We start from the raw sequence: 20,411 nt of genomic DNA, 5'->3' as shown, positions 1-20,411 counted from the left end.
ACCAACCAAGTTTGGCAAAAGAGAATTCGTGGCCATGGACAGTCTCTTTAAATTCAATCCTAAAGGGTGCTTGATGATCCTATCAAAAAGCATAGATTCAGGAAGTGGATACAGATTCCTAAAGCCGCTTCTCGATCGAGGATTCAAAGTAATAGCATTAACACCAGACCTGCCCTCTCTAGTCAAGAACACCCCAGGTGAAACTTGGCTTCAAGAATTATGACTAGTCTCAGACAACTGTGTCATTTTCCCTGATATGTATACTTCTTAAGGAAATTTTTGCGCCATAAGATGGGTGAAGGTGAATCATATATTCTTAGGCATTTGACTCACCTAGTCACATCACATGTAGCAGAACCTACTATCTCTGTAGTAGATGTTCATAAATCCATTACAGAGAGGGTCGCGGGTGTGTGGGCGAGGGGTCGTCGCGGCCTGGTGGTGGTGGTCGACTCGTGGTGAAAGAGAAGGAAGCAACAGCGTGAGGTTTCTAAAGTCAAAAAAAAAAAAAAAAAAAAAAACCCCGCCCAGGCTTCCAGACCCGCCTAGAACCGCCTAGGCGCCGCCTAGACCCGCCTAGGCCGATTTTTCGAATCTGAAGCAAAAGAAAAGAATTCATAGCTATTTGAATCTCCCAACTTGAAGCAGATTCTTGTCGTCCCATACTATCAGTTTTCGGATTGAAAAATCTTACATCTTTGCAAGCATCAACACTTGAAAGATACCCTAGCCTCCCTAAGTAGACCAGTAACAAAGGTCCAAGCTTTACCTACACACAGCTTGCCTGGATGGTCCCTGATAAACAAAAAATGGTGATTTGAGCATAACCCATCACCATAAAAGCATCCAACTTCAAGCTCAATCCCAGAAACTTAAAACTTTTGAAGTGCAAAAATTGAATCCCCATGTTACCTTCATTTAAAGAGCAAGAGAGAGCAAGAAACGGGGGTGAGAATTTACATTTTATGTGTCTGAAATGGTTAATGGGTAGTAGCTGCTGAGACTGAGAACGAAACAGTGGCAAACGAAATGCGAGCTTGAGATAAACCGTGTTGGTTTGAGAGCAAAGGCGTTTTAGAGATCGTTTGGTGGGCTTTCGGCTTGTATTATTAACTCTAAAGGCCCAAAACGATGGGCTTCATTCACAAGCCTCAAGCCCAAAAGATTTACATTTACCTTTTTCACCCAACAGAAAAAATAAAAAGTATAAAAGTATAAATTATAAAGGGCAGTTTTGTAATTTAAAATGGTTCTCTAAAATTCTTAATATTCTCAGAAAATTCAATGAATGCTAATGAAAAATAGATATATATATATTTATAGCTTTCAACTAATAAAGTTATGAGATTCTTACGTGTACCCAGAGATTTAATCACTGTTCTAATCAACGGGATCTAGCCTAGTAATCTAATCAAATCCTCGATGCATTTTAGAAACCCTAAAATTGCTCATGTTCTATAGGAGCAATGGTGTTGTTGGAAATGACAATATTGGAGGCCCACTTGAATGCGAGGGTTGATTTCTACCTGTAGCTGTAGGTGAGCCAACAAAGCTATTTGGTTCGTATGATGAACATGTCCCTCTCTTTGATAATTATTGTTTGATTGATCCAATGATGTAAGAGGTATAAATAATCAACAAGCTGTAATAAGTAGCTATTAAATCTGCCCTTTTCATATATTAACCCCTTAATTGATTCAAGGATGTCATTTGTATTTATGTTTGTCATAATGGACATGAAAGCTCGATCCATTAAGATTGTTTTGAACATTAAAGCAATCAAAAACACTCATAATATTTGCTAAATATTTAGTCCTCATAACTGCAATACTTGCCACGTACATTCACGTCTAATTCTTGCAAAGATGATTCAAATCAGAGCCATGTTTAAATCATTTCAAGCTCGTCCACACCATTGCTTTAAGTCATACACTAAATAGAAACTTATAAATACCACTTGGCTTGATCACCATGGCTCCTCATCAAGATCAATGCCTTCTACAAAAGAATCCTCTCCCAATTCTACACTCATGACAGTCAAAAGAATGTCTCACAAAGTGTTGGATCACAGCCACTTTAGCCGCACCACGAAATCCTCCCTCCTCTCCACCATCTCATTTGCTGCCATCTTCTTCATCATCTATGCAGACATCTTTGTCTCCAACCTTCCCATGCAAACAATTGACTTGAGAAATCATGAAGTTCTTGACCATAATCATGACCAGACTCAGGTGCCTCAAGAGCAAATTGAGTCAACCTTCATAACTGATCAGAGCAAGCCACAGCTTTCAATTCAAGCAAAGATTCAGGAACTTGAAGATGAAATTCGTGATCCTCTGGTTCCTCCAGAAAATGTCACAAAAGAGGAAAGACTTGTGTGGTTCCGACGAAAACTGCCAGAGCTAGAGATACTCAAGTCAAACAACTTGTCACAGCAGTTCCACGGTCGAGTGCTCGAGTTCCTCAACAATGGATGCAGCCTTCAATTCTACATGGTATGGCTTTCACCAGCAAAGTCATTTGGGAAAAGAGATTTCTTGACCATGGACACCCTCTTCAAATCCCACCCTCAAGGATGCTTGATGATCATATCAAACTCCATGGACTCAGCAAGAGGGTACAGAATCCTGAAGCCTTTACTTGACAGAGGGTTCAAAATACTTGCAATCGCACCAGACTTGCCCTTTCTTGTCAAGAACACACCAGCTGAGTCTTGGCTTGAAGAATTAAAGAGTGGCAGGACAGATCCAGGTTACATCCCATTATCTCAAAACCTAGCCAATCTGATTAGGCTTGCAATGCTATACAAATATGGAGGTATCTACTTGGACACAGACTTGATAATTCTGAAGGATTTATCTGGGTTGAGGAATGCAATTGGAGCACAAAGTTTGGATTCAGAGTCCAAAATCTGGAACAGACTAAATGGTGCAGTGATGATCTTTGACATAAACCATCCAATTCTGCTAGAATTCTTAGAAGAATTTGCTACAACTTTTAATGGGAACAAATGGGGTCACAATGGACCTTACTTGGTCTCCAGAGTAATCGCTAGACTAGAAGGGAGTGGAAGGCCACTGGATTATAACTTTACAATATTGCCTCCTGAGGCATTCTATCCATTGGACTGGATTAGGATACACAGGATCTTCAGGAAGCCCGAGAGGGAATCGGAGTCAAGAGCGGTGGAAATGACACTAAATGAGCTAAATGCAAGGGAGACTTACGTTGTGCACCTATGGAACAAACGAAGTAGACAGTTGGCCATTGGAGAGGGAAGTGTCATGGCGAGATTGATCTCAGAGCACTGTGTCATTTGCCAGGACCTATATGTTTCTTAAAGAAAACTTATATGCTGTAATATGGTGAAGGAGAAGCTACTTCAAGCAAAGTGACTCATATGTGACAAAGCCTCTGCAGAACTCAGAAAAGAAAAGGAGCTCTTTGTTCAGAAGTAAAATTAAATTGGTAGTCTTTGATGCTTGAATAAGTCCCAAGGCTAGGGAAGTTTTTGTTTAATGCATTGCCAAGCATTTTTTATTTTCTGTCTTTTTGGTTTGAGATATTCTATTTCTCTGGTTTCAAATGTAAAAAGATCACGACTTTATATATGTAATTTTAGATATTCTCAAAAGTATGGTAAATCTGTTATGGGTATTTCTGTTTCGATGAGTGTTCAAATTTAGTAGAAAAGCTCCTCTGCATTTAGAGCCGGTGCAGTTTCCTGCATTTTAAAGAGAAGCAAACCAACCAATCAATCCTATTGCGTTAATCACTTCACTTCAGCACAAACTTTTAGAACAAAAACTTTCTGATGCCATCAAGTCCTTTTTCTAGTGATCCATTTCTGGATCCACAAAATAACACATAAGTTGTGAAACTAGATACAACATACATATATAGACTCATTATAGAAGAGGAATCAATTACATAAACGACTGATAAACTCGATGGATGGCCAACAAATTTACATTAGCGAGAGTGAATGCTATAGTATGTCTGTATGACTGTGAGAACAAAAAGGGCCACAGCAGCAACAAATGATATGATACTCCATGGACTAGAGAAGTACGTGCGGTAAAGGAAGTTTATATGTCTCCTAAATCGCACCCTAGTCGTTATCTTGTGTTTGCTCCATGGCAACCAGGACTTACAGTATGCATTCACTTGGTCACACAACTTACCAAAACAGAAGTCCTTCACAACAACCATGTCCAATATAGTTTTGAATTCAGTGAAATATTCTTGGTCTCCAACACTATTGTGATTTAATAGATTTATGATCCCTCTTTCCCTTAGTAGTTTTATATCCCGTGTGGAACTAATGAGACTCTTCATGAGGATCAAATACGACGTAATATGATGCGTACTTCTAAGGCTGCATTGCTCAAAAGCGATCAAGTTCCTAAAGAGTGAATCTGATGTCAAGTGAATGTCGACTGGTGGAATTCGGATTATTCCCTTGACGAAAGTTATGTTTAACAAATGGTCCTCCGACAACCCTTTTTCAAACTCAATCCCAGCCCATAAAAGGTTTGAAGCGCTAAAATTGAATCCCCATCTTTTAATATTGGTTGCAGCTGCTTGTTCAGGTCTAGGAATCCCTGAAGTTAGATGTATTGCAGAAACATGTTGAATGTGAGAAGTCAATTCAACAGAGACTGAGATTGAGATATGACCAGGTTGGATCTCTGTAACACTGCGTTTCAGTTGGTGATTTGTTGTTGTGAAATCTAAATTTGGGAGGTAGAATTTGTGCAAAAGATGAAGCAAATGATGGTTTTTTGTGTCAGGCTCTTCTTTTGTTGACTTTTGGTTCATTTCAAAGAACTTAAGAGCAAGGCTAGTGACAGAGTTTGGTGTGCCCTTAAGATGAGACTTCATAGCATCATACAAACTTTTGAGAATAAAGAAAGGGATCTGGTTTTCAAGTAATATCAGATCATGGCGAAGAGCTGCAATCATCCAAGCACTATTGAATATCGGATCAGATTCGTCTTCTAACTTCATATTTAAGTGTTGGTCATACCTGAGGAAAAGTTCCAATATAAAGCAACCATCTAGTAACATGATTTCTGCTAGCACATTCTTATCAATGTGGTCTATCTTTTCGGAATAGCATCCACGAACCTTTTCATCTAAATCATAAATAGCATTGGTACACACTTCTAAACATTGGAGGGATTGTTGATGATCTTCTATTCGTGCAAAAAAATATTGCATGTATTGCCATTTATGATGTCTCATAGCTACAAGGGCATGGTTGCCTAGATGGAAGGGTCCAATTGAGACAACACGAGAGTTGTATGCTTCATCCTTGACTTTTCGAAGGTTTTTTGGAACTTTATAAATGCTCAAGTTTTCTGACCCTGTTGCCACTTTCTGGTGAAGTTTTTTAGTAATCTCCCGCTTCCATTCGTTCTTATCAGTTGCTTCTGCTTCCTACCATGATTTTATAGGACAGCAATGAAACACAACATAAGTATAACACATGCATGACTCAAAAAAGTTACAAAAAAATTGCAATATTGATGAAACAACTGCATCTGAAACTCAAATCTAAATCTTACCAGTTGTAGGATGTCCTCATTACTCATCTTAGCAGATTTTCCTTCGCCGTTCAGCTTCCAGTATGAGCTTCCTGAGGGACGGAATATTGCCTTTTATACCCCTATTATGATTAAATATAATTATAGAAGACTTGTTCCTATCCCCATATGCTTTATCAAGTTGACAATAGGTTATTTAATCGTACTTTCCTCCTCTGCGCTCCCAAACCTATTGTTTTCTGAGAACTTCAAGTTCTCAAACAGACCAAGTCAATCATCAAGTTTTTAACTTTTGCTAAATTTATTAGTTAGACATATTGAACCTTTTTTATAATGGAAATGTTGTGTGTAAAAGTTTGTCAATTTATTATATTAGGCTCAACCATCCTAATGTCTCTGTCCTTAGAAGTTGACTTTAGTCCTCAATCAGCTTTGACGTCTTAATCTCAGAAGAAAACTAAACATGTAGTGGTTTGTGGAGTTTTCTTTGTATTTGTTTGTATCTGAACCCAACCAAAAGAGAAAAAACGTAACAGATGCATTTTTATACTGTAATGTGCACCCCCATCTTCACACCTGACACACGAGAGATGAAATTGCAAAACCAGAAACTCCAACAAGTTAAAAAGAAATATATTTCAATGTCAACGGAAAATACTTACTGATAGACTTTACTCTTATATGGCCATATGTTTTCTGAAAGTTGAGAACATCTCATTCAATCGTACTTCCCTCCTCCTGCCCTCCCAAATCATTTTTTCTTTCCATTTCGGAGAACTTCTAGTTCTCAACATACCAAGTCAACAATTAGATTTGTATTTTCTTTGCCAGATTTATTAGTTAAAAATATTTCAATTCTATAATAGCTGCTTGTGTGTTAAAATAGTGATTTATTTTATTAAGCAAAACCATCCTAATGGATGCCCCTGTCCTTTTTTCTGTTGGAGAAAAAAAAAAACCTAATTAAACAAGAACTTCTAAGTTTAATCTTCATTCAGCTTTGACATATTCATCTCTTACAAAAGAAAGCTAAACATACAGCATAGTTTTATTTGTACCAAACATGCATTTGCCTGTATCTGTCGACCCCAAACAGAGGAGGGAAAACATATATTATGCTCACAGTTGCATTTTTATACTGTAATATGCACCCGGTCTTTGCACGTAACGCATCCAGAGTATGATTAATTTGTTAGATAACCTAAGACGAGAAGCTATGACGTACGTCACTTACCTAAGAAGAAACCTTCAAATTCAAAACAATTTGCATGCTTGGCTGGAAAAATATTGCAGACTGCTAAATAATTCAAACTATTGACTTGTTATCTCCTATAAATTAGAATCGTCAAAAATTAATATATAATATGATAACAAAATTTAGAACTTGCAAGTAGCAGTGGTTGTTGCAGCTCTTAAGATGCCAGAATTCTTATTTCAATATAGATCAGCAAAACCCTTTGTTTTGCTTGCTCATCTATCCTATTGTCTACCACTGTTGCAGACAGCATTTCAAGAATGCCCTGGGACCCTTTCTAATAAGAAGCAATTTGCTATAACATGGTGAAGGTGAAGCTACTCGAGCAAAATTTGTATTCTTTGATGTTTCAATAAGTTTTCTATGCTTTGGCAAACATTTGTTATTTTTCTGTCTTGTTCCAGATGTTTCCTATTTCTGTAGTTTCAAATGTAAAAAGATCTATACTTTATGTGGTTGTGGATATTAATATACAACATTGTTTGTATCCCATTCGAATATTTTTTTCAGCTTGCATCCTTGTTGATGAATGATCCGTGGTATTAGTACCATACAATTGCAAATGCATATATAAAATCTGCGAAAGATTATAGATAGACTGATCATTTCTAGGGGAGGCCAACTGATTAACTCAAATAAAAGCTTGATATAAACTCATTGGCTAGATGGTCCAACGGGAACCTCCAGCTCCAGGCCAAGAAACAAAGAAGCAGCATGGGACAAGTAAAGATCAGCTGGAAGGGTCGTGCATGGTATAATATGTCTGTAAGAAAGCGAGAATGAGAAGGGCAAGCGCACTCAGCACTGATAAGAAACTCCATTTAGCAGTGAAACGATTCTTCCAAACGATCATAATTTCACTTTGAAGTTGCACCACAAAAAATACTTTAAGCTTGTTAAAATGGTACCAGGGCGTCTTGTATTTGTCCACTTGGTCCCGCAATTTAGCAAAGTAGAAGTCGTCCTTGGGAACAACATCCTTTACAATAGTCTCAAATTCACTCAAAAATTCAGGGTCGCTAAACCGATTATGGGCTATGATCTCTTTGTCCAGAAGCAGCTTGAAATCTGATGTGTTACTTATGAGACTCTGCAGAAGGAATGCGTACGATGTAACTCCATTTGTACTGCTAACACCGTACTGCTCGAAGGCAATGAGGTTCCTCAACACTGAACTCGATGCGTCGGTAATGATCAATTGGGGAATGCTCAGGACTCCATTGTCGAAATTTATGTTCAACAATTTGTTGTCGTCCCAAGCCGGAATTTGAAACTCGATTGCAGCCTCCAAAAGTTCCGAAGTGCAATACTTGAATCCCCACTTGTTGCTCGATGTATAATCAGGTTCAGAAGGGCATGAACTAGTTTGTTCCTCAGTAATATTGTTGAGCACGACACTAGGTACTGATACAGCTGTGAGGAAGTAGAATTTGTGCAAGAGATCAAGTAAATGCTTGAAGTCTGTGCCCAGCTGATCCTTTTCCTCAGGTCTTGGCTTTCGGCTCAAAGGGTCAAAGAACTTGAGAGCAAGGCTAGCGACGGAGTAATTCTTCGTGGCACGAGGCTTGACAATCTCATACAAACGAACCAGAATAAAGAAGGGGATCTGGTTCTCAAGTAATCCCAGGTCATGCTGAAGAGCTGTGATCATCCAAGCAGACTTTCGTACTGGATCAGGTTGGCCATCTTCGTTTACTTCTACATTGGCATGGCACCTGACGAAAAGTTCCAATATGAAGCAACCGTCAAGTAACATTATTTTTGCGAGCTCATTCTCGTTGTATTTGATAGTTTCGGAGTAGCATTGACGAGCCTCGCCACATAACTCATAAATAGCATCAACACAGCGTTCCAAGCATTCCTTAGACTCTTGAGGAATATTTGTTTGCTGAAGAAAGCTTGTCATGTAACGCCATTTATGCTCTTTCATAGCATCTACAAGGTCAGGGTTTTCTTGATGGTAAGGTCCAATTGAGACGACACGTGGATTGTAGGCATCCTCATTCACTTTTCGAAGTTTACTTGGAACTTTATAGATGCATACGTCCACTGTTCTCTTCACTCCTCCCATTCTCTGTCTGATCTCCTCCATCAACGTAGCTTTCGTTGGGATCTCTTTGTCTTCCAGCTGTTTTGAAATTGGATTAGAGGAAGAAGAAAATTAAAGTAAGCAAGTCCAGAAACAAAGAGAAAGAGGGAGGAGGTGCTTATAATTCACATAAACACATGCATAAGAGAGAAACAACAGCTCTCAATTACCTGTTGATCCTTTTTCACTTCTGATTGAGACATGTCACTAGATTTTCCCTTTTCTCGTCGGCTCCGGCCACCAATCTAAGCTTCTCAGGCCACTGATCAATCGGCATTGCCTTTAAATTCATTTATATCCCAACTATAAAAAAATATATAATAAATATATCGAAATTTACTTTACGATCCAAGTCTCCCATCCGAATCGCCATATGGTTCTTGAAATTTCCTAGCTCTCTCCGGAAGAAAAACCAAGAAGCATATATATTAATTTATTTGGACCAACCATACATTTGTTTTTATTAATTCTTACTGACATTTTGATCCAACAAGGAGGAGCCAGGATGGAATAAAAATGGTCACATGCTTACAAGTTATAGCTCAATTTGTCTGTTTGGTTTTTTTTTTTTTTTTGTTTTTTTTGTTTTTTTGTTTTTGTTTTTGGGGGCCGGGGGTGTGAGGTCAGACCGCGTACGTCTTGCACACACCAAGTCAACGACACATCCATCCGCCGCACTACTTAATTAGCACACATCATCTCCACACTAATTGGATCCATTCAGAATCCGGATTCTCTGTTAGAATAGGTCCCTGAACTTTTGATAATCACACCCTTTAACTTTAGGGAAATGACAAAACTGTCTCAAAACTGTAAAAAAATTTGCAATCAGATCAACAAGAACTCAATTTCAATTATAATTCACCAATTCCACTCAATTTCATATGAAGCTCAATAAACCCCCAAGATTTCACAATAAACCCCTAAAATCTGTAAAAACTGTCAAGCAATCCAACTGGTCTGAATTAAGCTTCCAATGACCATAAACAGCGCAATTAACACCTCAAACCAAGGAAATGAAGCTTATTGAGTAAAAAACTCAAATTGAACTAATTTCAAAAATCTGAATTACAGCCCCTAAACTTTACCTTAGATTGTTGGGCTCGATTCACTGATCATGCAGGCGAAAACGGTTCATCAATCAGAGCCCTAGAACTAAAGTAATGAACTTCAGAAGATTTTGAAGAAATTTTCTACTTGGAGCTGCAGAACCATTCGAAGGGAGGAGAAGAAGAAGAACCCCCCAGCAGACTTTAAGGAGTTATCCACCGCTTCTCACATTGTTTTATTGTTTTAGAAGCGGCCCAATCACAAAGCACTACATGTTTACTTGTTTTTTCCTTTATTTATTTATTTATACAAACTTCTTGTTGACTTGTCCTTGACTCAAGAGCGAAGATGGTTGAGCAAGTTATAAGTGAGCAACGAGATGATAACAAGAACATGAAAGCAGCTTAGCAGAGGGAGGTATTTGGTTGGTACTTGGTAGTGCATCTTAGGAGTCGTTATTGATCAGTTACTTATTTCAAGCAGGTAGATTGCTACTTGGCTGGCAATGGTGGTGGTAATTTTTAACAGGTAGATCCCTTTGGTTTTCACTCCTTGTTAGGTCGTTTAAAGAAAATTTAAGTATCTGCATCTCCTTTGTCACCTGAGAGAGAGAGAGAGAGAGAGAGAGAGAGAGAGAGAGAGAGAGCTAGCTGAGAAACAAAATTATTTTGTAGGTCAAGTCAACCAAGGTGAAATAAAAAGTGTAGTCATAAATATGTATTGTACTGGCTATTTGCACCAGGTCTTCGTGGTACTGTGTCCGCGTAGCATAGGTCCTTGGTGTCGGTAGTGATCCACAAGTATCTTTAAAACCTCAAATAAACATGTGTACCATACGGAATGCTACGACGTATGTATAAGGCTGTGACATGTTATGCATACGTAAGAACAGCCATAACTGACCTAAAAATGGATCACCCAAGAAAAAAGGGCAGAAACCTAAAAGTCAAAATAGTGAGAGAAGAAATAAAGACGTCACTACGGAAAATAGGATGAGCCGAGAAAATGGAAAAGCTTGCACCAATAAGTCAAAACCAGTCTCACCTATGTAGTCAAATTTGTGGAAAAGTCACGAGACCCGCAACCAGTCATCATTAGCAACTACCTATGATGCTTGATAAGGCAAAAAATTCACTAAATCAACCACTTGTTAAAAATAAACTTAACCAAAGCCAGAGACAAACAAGATTTGATCAACATAAAAGCGTACGTATTGATAACTATGAAAGGAATTTGCATATGATGAAGGGAGCATAAACTAATACGTTGCATTATGAGCAATAATATAAACTTCTATCAGAGCAAGAGACGTGGTCGGCTTTGGAAACCCACGCAGATGATGAAATATTGAGTTTTATTCAGATGCTCAATTTCATACAATATTATTTCAATTGCACATATGCATGAATACATTGTGAAAGCAGAAAGAAAGAAAGAAGCAAAAGCAAGAAAGCAAGTCTCATCTGCGAGGGTGAATGGTGTAGTATGTTTGCATGGATGTGAGAATGAGAAGGGCAAACGCAGCCAGGAAAGATGTGAAACTCCATGTGGAAGAGAAGTAGGTGCTGAAAAGGACCCTTATTTCTCTTAGAAATCGCACCCTCAGAAATACTTGAAGCTTGCTCAAGCTGCACCAGGACGTGCAATACTCGTTCACTTGGTCTCGCAATGTATCAAAATAGAAGTCGTCCTTGACAACAACTTCATCAAGAATATCCTTGAACTGACTCAAATACTCATGGTCTCCAATCCTATTATGCCTTATGATCCCTTTTTCTCGGAGCAGCTTGGTGTCCGCTGAGGAACGGATGAGACTTTTCATGAGGAAGGCATACGACGTCACGCCATGTGTAGAGCTAAGGCTGTATTGCTCGAAGGCAAGGAGGTTCCTGAACACTGAACTGGTAGCCTCGTCAATGATCAACTGGGGAACGCTGATGACTCCATTGCTGAATGTTATGTTCAATAAATTGTCCTCCCAAGAACCAATCTGAAACTGGATCCCAGACTCTAAAAGTTCCGAAGCGCAATAGTTGAATCCCCACTTGTTGTTTGTTGCTGGCTCATCAGGTTCAGGAAGGCATGAAGCAGTTTGTTGCTTTCTTCTCTTAAATATTTTTCTGAAAAAAAGGCATGCAGATTGTTGTGATTTAACCTTGGAAACCAATTCCACATGATTGACCTTGACCTTAATTGACACCTCATGGCCAGGCACTCCAGCTCTGAGGAAGTAGAATTTGTGCAAGAGATCAAGCAAGTGCTTGAAGTCTGTCCCCAGCTCATGTTGATCTTTAGCTATCGGCTTTCGGCTCAAAGGTTGAAAGAACATGAGAGCAAGGCCAGCAACCGAGTGTGGTGCTTCATGGCCGTTGATCACGACACGAGGCTGGACAATGTCATACAAACGTTTGAGAATAAAGAAAGGGATTTGGTTTTCAAGCAAAGCCAAATCATGCTGAAGAGCCGCGATCATCCAAGCACTTTTTAGTACTGGATCAGGGCCGTCTTCTTTTTCCACTTTCTTGGCGTAGTACCTGAGGAAGAGTTCTAAGATGAAGCAGCCATCAAGTAACATTATTCTTGCTAGCTCATTCTTCTCATAGTCGATGTTTTCGGCGTAGCATTGACGAACCTCCTTGTCTAAATTATAAATAGCATCCATGCAATGTTCCAAGCATTCATGAGACTCGTCAGGATCATCCGTTTGCTGCAGAAAGCTTAACATGTAACGCCATTTGTGCTCTCTCATAGCAGCTACAAGGTCAGTGTTTTTTCGATGAAAAGGTCCAATTGAGACGACGCGAGGATTGTAGGCATCCTCTCTCACCTTTCGAAGTTTGCTTGGGACTTGATAGATGCATGATTCTTCTGCTTCCTTAACTGTTCCGAGTCTCTCTTTAATCTCCAATACCCACTTAGTCTTCAATGTCTCTTCTTCGTCTTCCTCGCCTTCCAGCTGCTTTGCGTCCAAAACAAAAGGACAAAAAATTCCAGACGTTAAAAGAGAAAGAAAGAGGTGCTAATTCACATTAATGATCAAATGTTGATGAAAAAGAAGACACTAAGAGAGAAAGAAAGATCGTAGCTCTCGTTTATACCTGATGTGTTTCCTCTTCTGATTGATTCATCATCTCAGCAGGTTAATTTCCCCTTTGTCCGGTCACCAACATCCCTGGAGACTGAGTATTGCCTTCTGATATAATTTATATCCCAAATTTGGAAGTAAAATATAATAATTGAACTTGACTCTACGATCACAGTCTCCTATCCCAATAGCTCCATATGCTCTAACACATTTATTAATTATAAAATTAATCAATCTCTCTGGAAGAAAAACAAGTAGCATCATATATCTGGACCAATCAACCATTTGTTTGTCTGACTAACGTTTTGACCCCTACCAAGGAAGAAAATGGCCACATGCATACACCTGTTTCTCACTGTAAAATATTAACCTCAATTAGCTGAGCTTCCTCGACTGGTTCACTCATCTCAGCACCCTCTCTATCTAACTCAGCCGCGCTTTGACATATCAAATAGTTGATCCCTTGTGGAAGGAAAACGAGTAGATACACACATTAGTCTATTTGGTACCGAACACGCATTTGTTTGTATTCCAACGTCAACGAAGGGATAATTAACAAAGACTATACTGAAATAACTTATCTTCTGTTTTCTTTATTTTTTTAGTCCAATTCTTTGCATCCGGTCTTAGCGCGCACACACTGTACATTTCTTTTTACTAATTAACACATGGAATCTGTGGAAATAAATATCACATTGTCTGATCATTGTCTCCCTTATTTCTTCCAGCTGTTCAAATAAGTCCCCTCAAATATTAACAATGTCACCAAAAATCATAGGTTCCCTCCCTTAGTTGAAAAACCATTATAGTAGAACAGATCATTAAGCGTATTTCAACTGTACTGCGCATGATTTCTCAAGACACCATTTCTTATTCATTTCTGGCTACATAAATTGTGAAAACAGAAAGCTGATTGATACAGACTTATTATACAGGAAGGACATTAAACACATATACGCAAATCAAATTCATAGGATGGCCTAAGCCACTGAAAAAAAAAAAAATTAAGGGCACAACAAGTATCAGCTAGCGAGGGTGAATGGCATAGTATGTTTGTATGACAGTTAGAACGAAAAGGCAAAACGCAGCAATGAACGATATCAAGCTCCATGCAGTTGAGAAATAAGTGCGATAGAGGGACTTCAAACGTCTGCGAAACCAGAATTTACGAGCGTATGCGTTCACTTGGTTGCACAAGTCAGCAAAACAGAAGTCCTTGACAACAACCTCATCTAGAATACTGTGGCATTGAGCCAAATATACTTCATCGTCAATCCAATTGGAATTTATGATCCTTCTTTGCCGAAGTATTTTGATGTCCTTTGAGGAACGGATGAGGCTTTTCAGGAGGATGGGATATGAGGTGATGTGATTACTGCTGATGCTGTACTGCTCGTAGGCAATCAGGTTTCTCAAGAGTGAAATGTTGTCGTCTATGAACAATGATGGGATTCTGATCACTCCCTTGCTGAAAGTTATGTTCAGCAAGTGTTTCTCGCTTGACTGTCTTTCAATCTCGATCCCAGATTCCAAAAGTTGTGAAGCGCAATAATTGAATCCCCAATTGTTATAGCTTCCACTTCCAGGGATATCAATATTGGTGATGTTGATAATTGAGGAATCACCAGCCCCAGCAGGGTGCTGCTTATTATTAGTACTCTTAGGCTGACTTGGGAGATAGAATTTGTGCAAGAGATCAAGCAGATGCTTGTAGCCCTCTGTGCCGCCAGGAGGATCATCAACTCCTTTTATTATTGCCTTTTGGTTCTTCATAGCTGCAGGTTCAAAGAAATGAAGAGCAAGGCTAGTGAGCGAGTTCGGTGCTTGCTTGCCGTTGGCCTTGAGATGAGGCTTGATAGCCTCAAACAGAGTTTGGAGAATAAAAAAGGGGATCTGGTTTTCAACTAAAGCTAGATCCTGGCGAAGTGCTGGAATTATCCAGATAGTATTGAATATTGGGTCATCAGATTGCTCTTCTAACATCATGTTTAAGTTGTAGTGTTGATAATACCTGAGGAAAAGTTCCAATATGAAGACGCCATCAAGTACTATGTCACGTGTGCTAGTACTCCTTCTTCCAACGTAGCTGCTTGCAACCTTGTAACCTAAGGGATGAATGAAAAACTCTTCAAAGCTCTTAAGGGATGTGGCAGACTCATTCAAACGCTTCTCAAAGAATCTCCTGTAACGATATTTATGCTCTTGCATAGCTGCAAGCTCATGCTTTTGCCGATGGTAAATCCCAATTGAGACAAGGCGAGGGCTATAGGCATCCTCCTTCACTTTTCGAAGTTTATTTGGAACTTCAAAGATGTTCAATGCCTCTGACGCTTTCTCCACTTTGTTATAGCACTGTCGCTCATAGCTTGCTTCCGTTTCCTGTTTTGATTGTAAAATGTATAAAGCTAGCTAGCAGTGCACACATCTACTTTCAGCATCACTATTTTTGCAAATATGTATGTATTAAATAACATATGCATGTACATATATATATATATATATATATATATGTTTTTTGTTCCCTACATGATGATAATCCAACTGCAAGATATATACACAAATTCTAAAGAGATCATACAATTAAGCTCAACGACCTCAATTACCTCTCCTGAGTTGCTCATCTCAGCCGATTTCCCTTCGCTATCCAACCACCAATCTCAGCTTACTTAATCCCAATTAAGCGCCTGAGTATTGCCTTTAATTTATTGTCCAAATGTGAGGATTAAAGATAATTAACTTATAAGAAAGACCCTACTCCCAAGTCTTCCACCCCCATTTGCTTATTAAAATTTTAAGTTTTGTTGCTGGTTTAATTGTATTCTCACATAAACTTTGACTTATTAAGTCCCTACTAGCAGAAAAATATTAACACTTGGGTTGGTGAGGACCTTCTCATGCTTACATCCAATAATATTGTTACACGTATTTGTATATGAAAAATAAAAGAAGTATTTGCATTTGGATGACTTTGACTTATAAATTCACAATATATCGGTCACCTCATTTGGCTCAGGTTATTGGTGCACGCTGGTGAGTATGCATTTCATCAAACACATTACTTTTTTTGGGAAAAAAATAAAAATAAAAAATAAAAAATAAAGATATTGGGGGTCAAAATTGCATCTTCATTCAAGGTTAATAGGAGAAAAGAAAAATGATTGATATCAATTGACCCCTTTAACTCAAATGTGGATTTGCCACTGTACTAACCAAATGGGAATCAGCTTAATTAAAACAGGTGGGGCTAGAATTTGACTATAAGGATTTATGAAGCTCAGCCATATTTTAAAATCTTGCTAACTGACGGAATTTAGATTGCAGCAGAGATCTCTAGTGACAGGGCTGAGTCTCTCCCATTTTTGGCTCCATATACACATATGTAAATGGGAAAACATATATTAAGAAATACAAACTCGTTCGTTACACAGGAACAATCTTTAAACACATAACATATAGATGACTAATTGAACTTGTTAGGGGTTACGGGAGTTACCATAGTTAAGGGTCTTTAATGACAATACATTAGTGTTTTAGCTGTTATGTTGTTATTAGCCTTTATTAGAATTTAATGGGTTTTCCGTTTCATTGTAACCACTAGCTAGGAAGATATCTTCTAGTTTGTGTATAAATATTGGTTGTAATATCTCAAGTATTATAATCGAATATACAGTTTCTACATGGTATCAGAGCTAATGGCTAACGCCAATTAGCGATCCTTCATTTGCCAACTTTGAGGGTCGTTGGCTCTCCTCGCTCGAAAGGGTGTTTGCTTTTGTATAGTTCTCCATCTTCTCCTCCCTTCTATAATAAGTAATTTTTTTTGTCTTTCTCTCTGTTGCTGCCATTTCCTTTTATTTTTCAATGCTCCCTGTCAAGCTCTCTGCTCATTGATGAGCCTTTATCTTTCACTCTCTTCATGTCTAGCTCTCTGTTGAGGATTGAGCCATGCATTTCTCCATGTAATGCTCTCTGTTGAAGATTGAGCCATTTCTCCTTCTTATGCTCTCTATTGAAGATTGCACCTTCTCCCCCTTGTCAGTTGTCATCGCTCACCAAGCCTTATCCTAGCCGGCCTTTGTCTCTGTCCTGCTGTGCTTCACTGTCGTTAGTCCCTTTGCACAACCGTTGTCTATTCCTCATGTGCTCTATCCTTTCTCTCCAGGATCTCATTCATTTTTTTTTTCTCTATCAAAACTCCTTCTTGAACTCTTTCTTTTTCTCTGGTTATATCAAGGCTCCATCTCTTTCTCTTTGGTGTCATGAGTCCTCCATTTTTCCAATATCTCTCTCTTCTCTACACGCATGCTTCCCCTTCATTCCCTTAAGCTTCCTCTCTCTCTTGCCCAAACACTCGTGCTCATATCCATAAATTTTTAGTTATTAAATAATAAAAAATAAAAAATAAAACCTTCATTTCCTTTCACTTTTCCTAGTCTGCAATTGTGGTTTCTCTTTCTCATGTATTTCTGATGGTTTCTCTATTGTGGTATCCATACTTTCCCCTTCTTTGTTGATGTTGCCTGTCATTGCTCACCGAGCCGTCTCTCTTTCCTCTATGAGCCTCATCAATGCTTGCTGAGCCTTCTCTGCCATGCTACACTGCCGGTGTTCCCTTTGCACAACCCTTGTTTCTTCCTCTATGTTGCGGACTTGGTATCGGCCAGTCAAGCCCTATCACTGTATTGCTGCCTTAGTATTGGCCTCTCACGCTCTATCTATGCTCAACCTGTGTTCTCCTCTCTTTCTTTCTCTCATTTTTCCATCTTTATTTTGAAAAGATTTTAACTTTGTGTTTTGCCCACAGTCTATTTTCCTTTCTCTGTCTCACTTGGTTTCCTCCTTTATTTCTTATTATTATTTTTTGGGTCAATCATCCCTCTTTATTTTAATCTATATGGGCCTCTATCCTCTTGTGATAATCTTTTCTTAATTACTTCTCTGTTCCACGGTGGTTTTCTTCCCCATACCTTATTGTTTTTATGGTGCTTTGAAATTCGAACTTGCCCATGCTCTCGTTTTCTTTTCTCTGTGTCCCAAGTTGGTTTCACCTCCTATCCTCTACTGTTGTGCTGCACCCTTTCTTAACCCCTTTATTCCCTTCAAATATTCCTTATTTTCTCTCTATACACATCCCTTTCTGCTTTTCATGTGATGAATTTTCTTTTGTTTCCATTCGTCATCTTTATTATATTCCTTATTTTCACGTCTTATTTCCAAACTTGTCACCTCTCTGGCGTCAAGTTTGCGGGGGAGTGTTAGGGGTTACGGGAGTTACCATAGTTAAGGGTTTTAATGACAATACATTAGTGTTTTAGCTGTTATGTTGTTATTAGCCTTTATTAGAATTTAATGGGTTTTCCGTTTCATTGTAACCACTAGGAAGATATCTTATAGTTTGTGTACAAATATTGGTTGTAATATCTCAAGTATTATAATCGAATATACAGTTTCTACAGAACTCATTAATTCTAAAATAATTATACATGAAAAGAAAATATACAGAGCATATGAAACAAGCAACATCAGCTAGTGTGGGTGAATGGCGAAGTATGTTTGTGTGATAGTAAGAACGAAAAGGCAAAACGCGGCAACGAACGATATCATACTCCAAGCAGTAGAGAAATAAGTCCGATAAGAACGATATCAACAGCACGATCCAAAATACTTTGCGCATTGGCCGGTGAAACCAGGGCTTACTGTAACAATTCACATCCGTGCACAGATGGCCAAAATGGAAATCCTTGGGATGAACTTGGTCAAGAATAGTTCCGAAATTACTCAAAAATTGGTCTTCTCCTCCCCAGTTTTGATTTATGATCCCTCTTCGCTGAAGTAGTTTCATATCCTCTTTAGAACGTATGAGACTCTTCAAGAAAATGACATATGATGTAATATGATGCGAACTCCTGAGATGACCTTGCCTCGAAAGCAATCAGGTTCCGGAACAGTGAATCCGTTGGCTTCTCAATGAAAACTGGAGGGATGTTGATTACTCCCTGCTGGAATGTTATGTCGAGCAAATAGCCTTCCATTGACCCTTTTTCAAACTCGACTCCATACCATAAAAGTTCTGAAGCGGCATGATTGAATCCCAGAATACCAGAAATTCTAATAGGGACGATGTGTGAAGTTGAAAGAATTTGATTGTGAGGAGCGGGAGAAAACAGAATTTGTGCAAGAGATCAAGCAAATGGTTGCAGTCCTCAGTGTCCCGTGCTAATGCTTTATGGTTCATAGGTTGAAAGAACTGAAGAGCGAGTCTAGTGACCGAGTTTGGTGGTGTGTAGTGGTGAACAACATAGGGCATGATAATGTGATACAATTTTTGGAGAACAAAGAAAGGGATCTGGTTTTCAAGTAATGCTAGGTCCTGCCTAAGTGCCGGGATTATTGAATATTGGATCAACTTTGCCATTCAGCTTCATATTTAAGCAGTGTTGGTCATACCTGAGGAAAAGTTCCAATATAAAGCAACCATCTAGTAACATAACTTCTGTAACATCGACGTGCTTCATTTCTTCAGTATAGCATCGACGAACCTGTTTGTCTAAATCAATGTTTTCAAAGGTGAGGCGTATAGGCAAGACGTTTTTAATAGAGCTATGCGAGACGTAAGCCTTGAAGCATTGGGGCGTAAGCCTTTTGAACATTAATTTATTTTAATAACAAAAATTTATAAATAATACAACACAACTAAATTATAGTACTAATTCACATTTTTAAAAAATATTTATTCAACATCAAAAGATTAATTCAATTCATTCATCCCACCTCACAGAGGCAAAAGAATTTAATAGAAACTTCATAAAACTAGGGAGAAGAGGAACAAAAGAGTGGACAAGACACTACTACAAAAAGTGAAAAAGACGACCAGAAAACAACGACGGTCTAAGTGAAAACCGTCGTGGTTTATAAAAAGACGACGGTTCTAAAAACACCGTCGTGTAATACAACCTTAGACAACTAAAAAATGGAGATTCAAATGGCTGTTCAAAAACAACGACGTACATAATTAAACAACCGACGTCTATTTGAAACAGATTTCCGCAGTGTAAAATCAATGCCAACAAAGAACGGCAGAAGTTATGAATCGACCGACGTAGAAAGTAAAGACGACGATTTCAATAAAAACTGCCGTTTGTACTCATAAAATAACACGACGAGGTTTTCGTATAAGACGCCGTATAATTACAAACAAATCCACGGCTTTAAAATACAAAGTATCGCCGTATTAAATTAATTTACAACGACGGAAAATATAAATATATCGACGTCATTCTCGTATAGTTCTACGACGTTATCTTTAAATCGTACAATAAAATTTAACGTCGTATTTATTCATTTTATACGTCGTACCTTTAATTTTAACGGTCGTCTTAATAA

General features: G+C 38.5%; 5 protein-coding genes across 5 annotated transcripts; 1 reads left to right on the top strand and 4 right to left on the bottom strand.

Moving 5' to 3' along the window:
- LOC18773272 (lactosylceramide 4-alpha-galactosyltransferase) lies at positions 2,000 to 3,540 on the top strand. Its single transcript, XM_020565431.1, has one exon. It carries the CDS (start codon positions 2,031 to 2,033, stop codon positions 3,339 to 3,341), a length of 1,311 nt encoding a protein of 436 aa, XP_020421020.1. The 5' UTR covers positions 2,000 to 2,030; the 3' UTR covers positions 3,342 to 3,540.
- On the bottom strand, positions 3,816 to 5,698 carry LOC18774076 (UPF0481 protein At3g47200). The gene is made up of 2 exons (XM_007206295.2): positions 5,571 to 5,698; positions 3,816 to 5,442 (listed from the first exon to the last, which is right to left on the bottom strand). The coding sequence occupies exons 1-2, from the start codon at positions 5,595 to 5,597 to the stop codon at positions 3,973 to 3,975; spliced, it is 1,497 nt and encodes a 498-aa protein (XP_007206357.1). The 5' UTR covers positions 5,598 to 5,698; the 3' UTR covers positions 3,816 to 3,972.
- Positions 7,359 to 10,008, bottom strand: LOC18775506 (UPF0481 protein At3g47200). The gene is made up of 3 exons (XM_007207102.2): positions 9,982 to 10,008; positions 9,064 to 9,173; positions 7,359 to 8,932 (listed from the first exon to the last, which is right to left on the bottom strand). Exons 2-3 carry the CDS (start codon positions 9,094 to 9,096, stop codon positions 7,535 to 7,537), a joined length of 1,431 nt encoding a protein of 476 aa, XP_007207164.2. The 5' UTR covers positions 9,097 to 9,173; positions 9,982 to 10,008; the 3' UTR covers positions 7,359 to 7,534.
- On the bottom strand, positions 11,403 to 13,190 carry LOC18774603 (UPF0481 protein At3g47200). Its single transcript, XM_020565884.1, has 2 exons — positions 13,042 to 13,190; positions 11,403 to 12,899 (listed from the first exon to the last, which is right to left on the bottom strand). The coding sequence occupies exons 1-2, from the start codon at positions 13,072 to 13,074 to the stop codon at positions 11,403 to 11,405; spliced, it is 1,530 nt and encodes a 509-aa protein (XP_020421473.1). The 5' UTR covers positions 13,075 to 13,190.
- LOC18774791 (UPF0481 protein At3g47200) lies at positions 13,652 to 15,649 on the bottom strand. The gene is made up of 2 exons (XM_007207652.2): positions 15,632 to 15,649; positions 13,652 to 15,407 (listed from the first exon to the last, which is right to left on the bottom strand). The coding sequence occupies exons 1-2, from the start codon at positions 15,647 to 15,649 to the stop codon at positions 14,055 to 14,057; spliced, it is 1,371 nt and encodes a 456-aa protein (XP_007207714.1). The 3' UTR covers positions 13,652 to 14,054.

Source organism: Prunus persica, chromosome G6 (genome assembly GCF_000346465.2).
Source record: "Prunus persica cultivar Lovell chromosome G6, Prunus_persica_NCBIv2, whole genome shotgun sequence".
Classification (NCBI taxonomy): Eukaryota; Viridiplantae; Streptophyta; class Magnoliopsida; order Rosales; family Rosaceae; genus Prunus; species Prunus persica.
Note: the sequence above shows the minus strand (reverse complement) of the source record. Positions and strands in the feature narration are given on the sequence as shown.